We start from the raw sequence: 10,412 nt of genomic DNA on the forward strand, positions 1-10,412 counted from the left end.
TTTTCTAGCCATTATGAAGTACTTAGAACGCTGTGACCCCTTGATCAGCTTGAACAACGATATTGTGGCACGAATTCAATCTCATCTGCCGCAATACATGTAAAACAGGATAAAATGAAACAAAATACAGGGCTAGTTCCATGGCTTATATGGAATCGAACTGTTACACGACTGTAAAATCAAGGTAGTCAGAGAGTAACTCCAGAAGTAACACGGTTGAAGCTTGCTGTTCTGATTGAGTTTTCTTGGATGAACTTTGAGCACTAGATTACACTGACTGACTCAGTTGGTCTGGTTTGGTGGTTCGCAGCATTCAGCCTGTTTGATCACATCTAGCCACTCCGATTCTACCGCAGGGTGTTAAATGCCCGGCTATTCTCCGGAATGGGCAAAGAGCTGGAGTACTCGGAACAAGCGTAAAAAAAGATAGGCTCACATGAAGGAATCTTGCACTGACCACCTTCTTGTCTTCGTCTATTGCTTGTAACTGTAACTACCCTTCAGACACGGGGGACAGTTGGTAAAGCTACTCAGTGCACAACTGTTTTGTTCCGCATAACCCACGTTTTCAGGTAAAGTCTGAGGAAACATCAACCATCAATTGATCTGGGACTTGGGTAACAATTGAATCACAACAAGCCCCCTCATCGACACTAGAGCAAATAAAAATGATTGTGAATAGGAAGGATGAGGTTTTTAACGCAAAAGTTCCTGGGAAACTCAAAGAAGGCTTCTGAAGGCTGTCTTGGGGAAGGACTCATCTGGAACCCCGACAGCTACCGCAAAACCTTCTGAAGTGAGCGGAACGGACAAACTATCTCATACATAGACTACACGCATCAGAATAGTCGTTATAAAGGGGCTGTTTAAAATTATCTACCCATGTTCGACAGAAATCCGCGGTCATGCTTGACAACGTGTCTCACGCTAGCAAGATTAGTGTGAAAAACCACGTGTGTCAGAAAATATCGGGGGTTGGAGCCAAATGCCCTTTCCGTTCTTTTGTTTTCCAGACTTCGATATCCCTATATTTACACGATAAACACCGAAAACTTTTTTTCATATTTTGGTCGTCGCAAAAGTAATATAGCGGATAATAATGATGACTACTCACCTGTGAAAGACCAAGAAGGACCGATGCAGTTTCGGAAATGTATAGGATTTTTCCCTCAGGTGAGATGATGAAAATGAAGCCATCCATCGACTAGGAGGGGGTCAAGCGGGAACGGAGGGGGGAAACAAGGCCGGTTAGAACAGAAAAGGTAAAAGTCACAGTGGTGTTGTGATCTGTCGCACAAATATCTCTGTTCCGCATGTCAGGCTACCTCACAAGATGCGATCGCGTGGGATACAACTGACCGTCAAGGGGAGGGGTGGTGGTGGATGAAGAATGGCGTCAAATGAACGAAATGTTTATCCTCACGGTGGTCCGTTCCTCTCGCAGTCAATAATTAATCATCGTTTGACACAGGCTAGCTGCGAAGAAAGGATGGGCGCTAACCAGGCGACCTTTTCGTCAGAATCGAGCTGGATCACGTACAGTCACACTTAACTAAACGTCTTTTACGACCACTTGTCAGCGTGAGAAGAACGAAATTCGTGATCCTTGTTAATGTTATCTTGCAAAACCCTGTGAAATCAGTAGAACATTCCTTCTCTTGACAGTTTTACCACCGACTGACGTGTTAAGTTAAGCAGGCCTTCCCGAGAGACATCTTCAAAGACAAAACGGCAACATTGGAACTCATAGCAAACCGGCTAAGTTCGAGTCTTTGTATTCCATTTGAGGAGCTCTAATCGCAGCGACATCCGCTGGAAAGTATGACAGTTGTGTCCTATCTAACCTGCGGGAATTTGTAGATCTCAGCATAGCTTTGATGTCTATTAACTTGCTGTTGTTAAACACAATCTCAACTACTCACAAGTTCGTTGGAAACCCTTGGACAGCACACGACCAGTTTCACCTTTCTTAGAGTTCATCAGGTTGATGTGATCCCCAAGTATTCATCGACATCGTGTTCTCCCTAAAACTCAAACTATATGCAGTTTGCAAAATGCGCTCATGAGCACACCAATTTAGTTTTTGCGTTCTTTCCTATTGTGTTCTGCGACTAAAAACGAACGGAGCGACTAGGTCGGATGTACTTTGCTCGATGTTACTTCATAGAAGTATTTTCGAAATAACTCCGTCGCGAATAACACATTAGGATCCAACCAGTTTTTTTAACACCGAGTTTACAGTGTTCAGTGTGATTGGTCAGAGATCCAAATGGGTTTGGAAGTCAATAACTTTTAGTTTTCTAGGCGGACGATCTGTCACAGGTGATCTTCCCCGTACCAGAAGTAAAAAGCATCAATATAAAACAGGCTGGGAAAAAATGATATGATAACACCTGATTTGTAACTGAGTTGTAAGCGAAATAAAATAGCTCACCTTGAAGAGATTCGGAGCTAGTTCTTTTTCCATAGGGTGCACAGGTACACGTGTATTTTGATTTCGACTGTTCTTCCAAGCGTCTCCCAGTCCTAAAGTGGAGAGATCACGTTTTGCAGGTCTCATTTTTAACGAAATATAAGAAAAAAATCAACGTATATTCAAAGTCTGCATGAGGTGAGGATGTGCTTATAGTTTTTTTTTAAATGCTGTCCCAATCTGAAGTCTGACGTAAATTATTTTTACTATTGTAAGACTCCCACTGACGAAAAGACGGCTTCTGAAGTGGTACCTCATTTCTAGGTGCCTACAAGCCAAATAGTTGCATGACGGAATAACATTGCTGAGAACTCTGCAACAGTTTTCCATGTACCATGAACGAATTCATCGCCAATTTGCGCAAAATTTCTGCCTGGCTATCGTTTTAAAACGCTGTTTTCTTGATCCTACAAATAAAACCAACTAACCCCCCGGTTTCTCTCTCTCTCTCTCTCTCGTATATATCTACACCGTCACGTGAGAGAATCCCACGAATCAATAAAGCCAATAATCCCCCTGTTTCTCTTTCTCTCTCTCTCTCTCTCGTATATATCTACACCGTCACGTGAGAGAATCCCACGAATCAGATAGAACTAGTTTGATTTCCCGGGAAGTCATCTGAGCTGCATTTTGATTTGTGTCGCATGTTTTGATCAAGTGCCGTCTTAGACTCAGTCAATACCGCATCACACGCTAGACGGATGACAGGTCGACAGGTTTATTTAGCCATACCGTTCTTTGTAAGCTTCTCTCTCTCTCACTATCACACGAGTACCTGACGGATGACAATTCTATGACATTTTACATTCCTGTCAGACAGTACTGAGAAGTCATGATAGGAGTTTTTATATGCGACGAGTGAAAAGTGAGGCGACATGCACAAGTGAATGGGACGAGCTTAAACGTGGGATTCAAGCACAAGATCACATGAACACAAGTCCGATGGACACGGGTGAGATACCGGGGGGGGGTTCGGATTTCGAATACATTCATAAGAGATGTACCCTGAACAAAAAAAAGACTAGGTTGAGCAATCCAGTGCGTTCCTTGCTATGAGGATGAGCATATTCGTGTCATGGTANATTTAGACATATCTTTGTAAGCTTCTCTCTCTCACTATCACACGAGTACCTGACGGATGACAATTCTATGACATTTTACATTCCTGTCAGACAGTACTGAGAAGTCATGATAGGAGTTTTTATATGCGACGAGTGAAAAGTGAGGCGACATGCACAAGTGAATGGGACGAGCTTAAACGTGGGATTCAAGCACAAGATCACAAGAACACAAGTCCGATGGACACGGGTGAGATACCGGGGGGGTTCGGATTTCGAATACATTCATAAGAGATGTACCCTGAACAAAAAAAAGACTAGGTTGAGCAATCCAGTGCGTTCCTTGCTATGAGGATGAGCATATTCGTGTCATGGTAATGGGCTAAATGAAGTGAACTTTAAAAATGAGCTATGCCACAGAATAGTTACTTCCTGTCGATTTCCGTTTTCAGATGGGCAAGTCCCCTCATATCCGTGTGAAATTTTTGCACAGATGTTTGGACAGGGCACGCTCAAGTACCATCGACTGAATACTGTTCACCGGTCGAATCACCCGTGTTTGTGATTTTGCGGCTGTCTACTCTAATGGCCAGCTCAAACCTCTATCCCAGCCATACGAGCACAAAGTCCTAAGTTTGGTTAGAAAAGGTTTCTCAAAGCTAATTCGTGGAACACTTGTTCCTGGGTTGCAACTGAACAGGAATTAGCCAAATGATCAATCTGATTATGTTGACTGGGCTTTCTACCAAAAGAGTTCTACCGGTCAGTCGCGTTGGATTAGAGCATCAGAAATAGCAAGCGCGAGAGCACAATAAATCCTTGTTTCTTCACTCAGGAAATAAAAAAACTCTGCGTTTTTTCATAAAGGAAACTACGCACAAGGTTGCTGAAAACTCTTCGACAGCCCACGACCGGTTTCGCCATTCTTGGGGCTCATCAGGTAGGCGTAGTCAGTTGTAGAATATCATAAACGAGAGATTCAGTTGAGTCTCTCGTGAAAAACCAAATTGATTTGCAAACGAGTGTGTTTCTCGAAAACAGTCCAATTTGGGTTCAATTAGAACATAAGGTTGCCGGAAACTCGGGGAGTGCACCCACCTGATGAGCCCCAAGAAGGGCGAAATCGGTCGTGGGCTATCGAAGGGTTTTCAGCAACCTTGTGAGTAGTTTCCTTTATGAAATTATACTGCGATATCTCGAACATCGTGCCAACTGAATCATGGGGCGGCCTGTGTGCAGCACATTCAGCTGGAGGACATCATAAACGAGAGATTTAGCAGAGTCTCACGTGAAAACCAAATTGAGTTGCAGATGAGTGTCTCTCTCGAAAACTCTGCGTTTTTTTGGGTTATCAAGTATTGTTCCTAGAGGAGTTCACTGGCCAACGGTTTGAGCATGTAGGCATCTTAACATGTTTTCGCTTCTACGGACGACTATGGAGCTTCTGACAAGCTGCGTGGTGGCCGACTGCTCACAAAAGTGATTTACACAAAGTGACAAGAGATAAGCGAATCTTCCCGTCAAGCTGTTACAACCACTAGGCTCTGAAAAATAGCCATATCACAAGCTTTACTTGGTTCAAGCTAGTCGTGTCTCTGGCTTGCTAGCTTAGCTGTAAAGTGTTAGCTAACACTTGTCTGTCATTCAAAGCCTGGTTTTTCGCTGCTAATCCTGGAAAAGTGTTGCCATGGAGCTGTTGGTTGTCTCTGTGTGTCCAGTACATGGGTCGAATCGAAGCTAGCTTAGGTATCAACCACTAATCGGAATGTCACGGGTTCCAGCTTCCTCGAATATTCATGAAATGCATATTGCCGATGATTTCTACTAAGCGTCAGACAGCTATACAGTACTTTTTCGCCTAGAATGAGGTTACTTCACTTCTTCATATAAAAAACCAAAAAAATTTTTCCACACTACCAGCAAATTAATCAGCATAACAGGTTGCGTTTTACTTCTGATTTTCTGTCATTAGGCTAACTTTTACCCGGTTAAACATCACAGCATACTTAAGAGTGAATTAGCACTGGTTGACCACATTCCAGGTGTTCATTTCAGCAATTGGTCTCATTATACTGTTCCGACTCTCTAAAGTAGAAATGCGAACACGGTGCTTCTCTTTTTTAGAAAAAAAAACGATCTGAGGCACCATGTGCATAAAATATACAATTTTTAAATAAACATAAAAACAATTAGGGGCTTTTACATAACTTTCTCTTTACGGTCCCTGAAATTTGGAAGTGAAATGGACCGTAGATTGGGCTGCAGAGTGTCACTTTTCGGAGAAAGGTCAGTCCGATTGCGCAATACAGGTGAAACAGTTGGGAAGTTTGAGAGCAATACATTTAGCAGAAAGTAGGATAATCAATTGTTAGTGGGGAAACAAAAAAATGAAATGAGGAGAACCAAATCAATATTTTAGAGACCGTCCATTATGGAAGAGGCTGTGGAACTTTCTCCGGGTACGGTGCAAGTTTGGGACTTTGGGTGGGAAGATCGCACCACGCATGCAACATCCTATTGGTAACGACTTTTGCTCCATTGCACTAATACGGCTATGTAGGCAACAAATAAACGGCTGATTACCACGAGTAAGTTCTCCTTCGTAAGATGACCGAGCTTCTGCAGGGAAAGAATATTCAGTATTTATCCCTTGGTTGTTGATCAGGTGGCTGTTGATCTGTTCGCCGAGCTTGGCATTTGGCTTGCAAACGTTTCGTCACCATACGAGGAGCGCATCATCAGTGCGCAGTTGATGATGCGCTCCTCGTATAGTGGCGAAACGTTTGCAAGCCAAATGCCAAGCTCGGCGAACAGATCAACAGTCACCTGATCAACAACCAATAAACTCACCCGAGCTACTAATATTTCAATAAATTACCAAGTATTTATTCCTGTATCCTCTGCATTACATTTCGTCTTCTAAACTTGCCAAAAATAATCGGAATACGTGTGTGAGTTAACCGGGTGTGATATTTGGGCGGTGCAGGTAGCCAGCTAATCTTGTGCTTACACGAATTTCCGTGTGCATGCATGTACAGCATGTTCTTTGACTGATCAGAATCGCTTTCTCTCTTTGCGTGTGCTCAACCAGGTGCGCACGCGAGCACAAACATACACACACACACATACGCGAGCGTGCAAGTGCGCATGAACAGCAACAAGGAACCGAAGTGTGTCAATAGCGGTGGTTGGATAAGTTGGAGGAGAACAGAGGACCAAGATAGGGCGGGCGGGGGTAGACCACGTAAGACAGTAGCGAGTGGCAAAGAAGCTATTGTTGGATAAGAACGTGGAAGTGAGGATGAGTGTTTGGGGGGGCAGGAGTCCTGATGCTAAACTAGCCGTGGAAATCCAAAGATGAGCACGTTCCGCCTCAAAGTTGACTTTGTAGCGTAAACATGTCCCGTTATTACGTCGACTTTCCTATGTGGGTGTGTACAAAACTCGCTGAGTTTTTGGTTAGGATCAGCATGGTCGAATAAGTAACAATCAAACAAGTTGTCCACAATTGTCAGTGTGGGTTGCAGCTATTCCCAAGCAGCTTGGTGTGTCCGAGAGGAAACGAAAAGACAAAAAGATGAGTGATCAGTTTGCTGGAAAATGACTGCAAAGCAGGCAGTAGAGTTAGAGATTAAATTAACTGTTCTAAACGCTATCGACTTCCTCGAGGGCTCAATCGAGAATACCATTTAAACAGTTACGCATGAGTGTTAAACATTCATGAGTGTGACCTGTCTTAACAGCCGACCTGAACTGTGAATAATGGATGAAACACACGAAGTGATGAAGTTGAACTGGTTGTGCCAGATGTAGTTATCGTTTCGAAGATGACCGTTCCTCTGAGCTAGGTTGGCTTTCACGGGAGAGTCAGGTGAATCTCTCGCTTATGATATTCTGCAACTGAATGTGCTGCACACAGGCCGCCTCATGATTCAGTTAACACGATATTCGAGATATCGCAGTATATTTTCATAAAGGAAACTACTCACAAGGTTGCTGAAAACTCTTCGACAGCTCACAACCAGTTTTGCCCTTTTTAGGACTCATCAATTAGGCGCAGTCCCCGAGTTCCCGTCAATCTTATGTTCTACTTGAACCCAAATTGGACTGTTTTCGAGAAATACACTCATTTGCAAGTCGATTTGGTTTTCACGAGAGACTCAACTGAATCTCTTGTTCATGATGTTCTTCAACTGAATGTGCTGCGTACAGGTCGCCTCATGTTTCAGTTTCCTTTATGAGGATGAATTTTGTCAGCGATTCAAACAGCATGCAAATTTAAAACTGATTCCAATGGGGTCTATTAACGATTAAGGCAGACAGTTGTCTGTCTGTTATACTAGATCATCTCCATCAAAACCGTGATTCCATTTAGCGATTCAAACAGCATGCAAGTTTTAAACTGATTCCAATGGAATCTGTCTGTTATACTCGATCATCTCCATCAAAACCGTGATTCCATTGTTAGTTGTTGCATGCGTCTTTAATGTTAGGATTGCCCAGTATTCCTTTCAAGATACGCTGATGAAATTCTCAGGTTGACCCTATGGAAAATATCATGTCTACCTATAGATTATTTGGTGCCAACTTGAGAGACTCTCGGAGTGATATCTGGATAGATTCCCCTTTCCATGTGGACAGTTTCAAATTACTGTAAATTCAACTGAGAAGCTTATCGAATGGCCTTATGATAGTCCGAACGAGTCTAATCGGTATTTTGACAATAAGTTATTGTGATGTGATGGTCAGAACATCTGTGTTCCTGTTCGGCCGGAAATTTTTCTTACTGAAACCCCTTATGAAACAATGAGCTGTCAGTCGGTTCCATAGTTTTTTCAGTTGGCTGTGAACTTCAAGTCTGTATTCACGTGACTGCCGCTTGAACAATGCTCAGTGCGTCTTGGTGAAAGCACCTTGCCTGATTCACATTAAATTGGGGAAACATTGAACTCCAGTTTCCATTCTACGAAAGCTTATCAACAGGAATTCAAAGTGAGAGTCTTACCAAGATACAAAATAATTGCACCGAGACAGGTAGAGAACTGAATAGCCGGGAGGAGAGTGAAAATACTCTACAATCTCGCAACTATCTACATAATTTGACGATTGATCAACAGTTTTCAAGCACCAGATTGGAAAGTCCTGACTGGTTGATCGGTCGATCGATACAACTGGGATGATTACTGAACTGTCTTTCGAGTCTTTGAACCAGCGAGTCACATCCGTTCGGCTCGAATACATTTGCTTATCATGATGTGATAGGTCAGGCGTTCCCAACACCAGGTGCTGCAGATGTGATGAAACGCACACCTCTCAGACCGGAATTCATATTTCGTTGCCGTCGAGAAAACATACTGTTGATGAGCCTTGATAAAAGTAAAACTCGAGTCCAGTGCTTCTTAGCTTTGTTGCTTACTAATCACGGCTTCAGGAAGGGGCGATGGCTGTTCAGTAAGAGAGTGACCACAAGATCTATAAGGCTCACTAGCCGCACAATGCTCATAACTGCAAAACCTTTGCGCTTGGAATAAAACTTTTTTTACTCCGAATTGTTACGTTTTGTTGCGTATGCGCTCGAAACCAAAAATCATCCCAATCTACGTTCATATTTTTGCAGCTCACCGAATTTCATGGTCCATTGAAGCAAACATATCTCTGGGGGAAAAGCCTGGTGGAATACTTTCCTAGCATCGCTGAGACACCGGGATGCCTAGATGGGCTGGTACTCTGAACTCCATTGGCTGTCTGTTTTGGTCCATCAGGGACGCGTCGTAGCTTCGAGAAATTCAATTCCATTGTACTAATACTGAGCACCAAGATCTACAAATCTCGTAGTTACATAAAACTTTAAATTAGTATGTTGCTATGCGGGCGAACGGTAGATGAAATGCCCCTCACATGCTTTCGTTCGGAAATGCGTGTAGCCTGCCATATTTCATTTTCAAACCGAGACAATATCCGTCCTCGGCCCTTAGTTAAGTGAAATTGATGACGACAGGGTAGCCGGGGGATGAATAAACTGTCGACTGTAATGGGCCGGAAATTAAATTCCGCCTCTGACGGACCGACTGAAGCTCCCGCATGTTATGTCAAGCGCTTGTCATTTGGACGATATTCGAATAACTGGTTACCGGAAAAGTTGTTTGACTATCTTACCTCTGAGCGTAGTCTAGGAGCTAAGACGGTTGTTTTTTAGAACACAAACCCTATCCTTGACGATTTCAGCTGAATGTGCGTACAGTTCAAAGTTGGTGAAAGCTTTACGGGTGAACAATTAATGTATGCTTATTAATATCATGCAACTCTAAGGAATTATTAACCTTATTCACAAATGTTGTGGGTTAAAAGCAAGACCGATTACTGCAAGCAAGGTTGAAACAGCCTATACGAGTCATACCATGTTTATTTCCGATTGTGGAGACCACTACCAGACTAATAAGTTATTCAACTAGATTGCAGTTACATAACTGGATCACGACTCTTACTCAGCTGAACAACACTTCTGTCTTGTCCCCTATTCCAAACACGTTTCAGTTTCCAGGGAACATTTCTGAACAGGCGTTTAAAATTAATCCAGAATTCTGTGTATGCATGTCTGTCCTTACTACTTCGGCTTATAGCGTCACTTGGGCTAAAGCGAAATTCAGTAGGGCGGTTTGTCTTTAGATTAAAAGAATATCCATTTCATTTTACTTAAAGTCGTGGAAATGACTGATGTGATGACTGGAAACGGAAGTGTCACATGAGGATGGTCACGTCATCTGCGGCTGAAAGTTTTCGGTGCAGTCTGGCAGTCACTTGCACCCGCTATTGCCCGACAACCCCGTTGTCGCAGGCCCCTTTTGGCAGGGCTTTGTGTCCGGAGTGCAGTTTTGCTCAGC

The 10,412-nt window shown here is 43.1% G+C and overlaps 2 protein-coding genes across 2 annotated transcripts in view; one reads left to right on the top strand and one right to left on the bottom strand.

Moving 5' to 3' along the window:
• The window catches only part of T265_14441 (hypothetical protein), a gene marked incomplete at both ends in the record, with an annotated part of 18,673 nt that overhangs the window by 6,091 nt on the left and 2,170 nt on the right, over positions 1-10,412 (bottom strand). Inside the window, 4 exons of the mRNA XM_009173639.1 lie at positions 1,115-1,204; positions 2,435-2,526; positions 4,630-4,779; positions 6,252-6,386. Coding sequence (XP_009171903.1) covers positions 1,115-1,204; positions 2,435-2,526; positions 4,630-4,779; positions 6,252-6,386 — 467 coding nt within the window. The remainder of the gene's footprint in view (positions 1-1,114; positions 1,205-2,434; positions 2,527-4,629; positions 4,780-6,251; positions 6,387-10,412) is intronic.
• On the top strand, positions 1,014-6,360 carry T265_14442 (hypothetical protein; the record flags this gene model as incomplete). The annotated part of the gene is made up of 5 exons (XM_009173640.1): positions 1,014-1,173; positions 3,646-3,781; positions 4,367-4,471; positions 4,601-4,694; positions 6,157-6,360. Coding segments are annotated over 5 exons (696 nt in total), but the record flags the coding sequence as incomplete, so codon positions are not given.

Source organism: Opisthorchis viverrini (assembly GCF_000715545.1).
Source record: "Opisthorchis viverrini unplaced genomic scaffold opera_v5_196, whole genome shotgun sequence".
Classification (NCBI taxonomy): Eukaryota; Metazoa; Platyhelminthes; class Trematoda; order Opisthorchiida; family Opisthorchiidae; genus Opisthorchis; species Opisthorchis viverrini.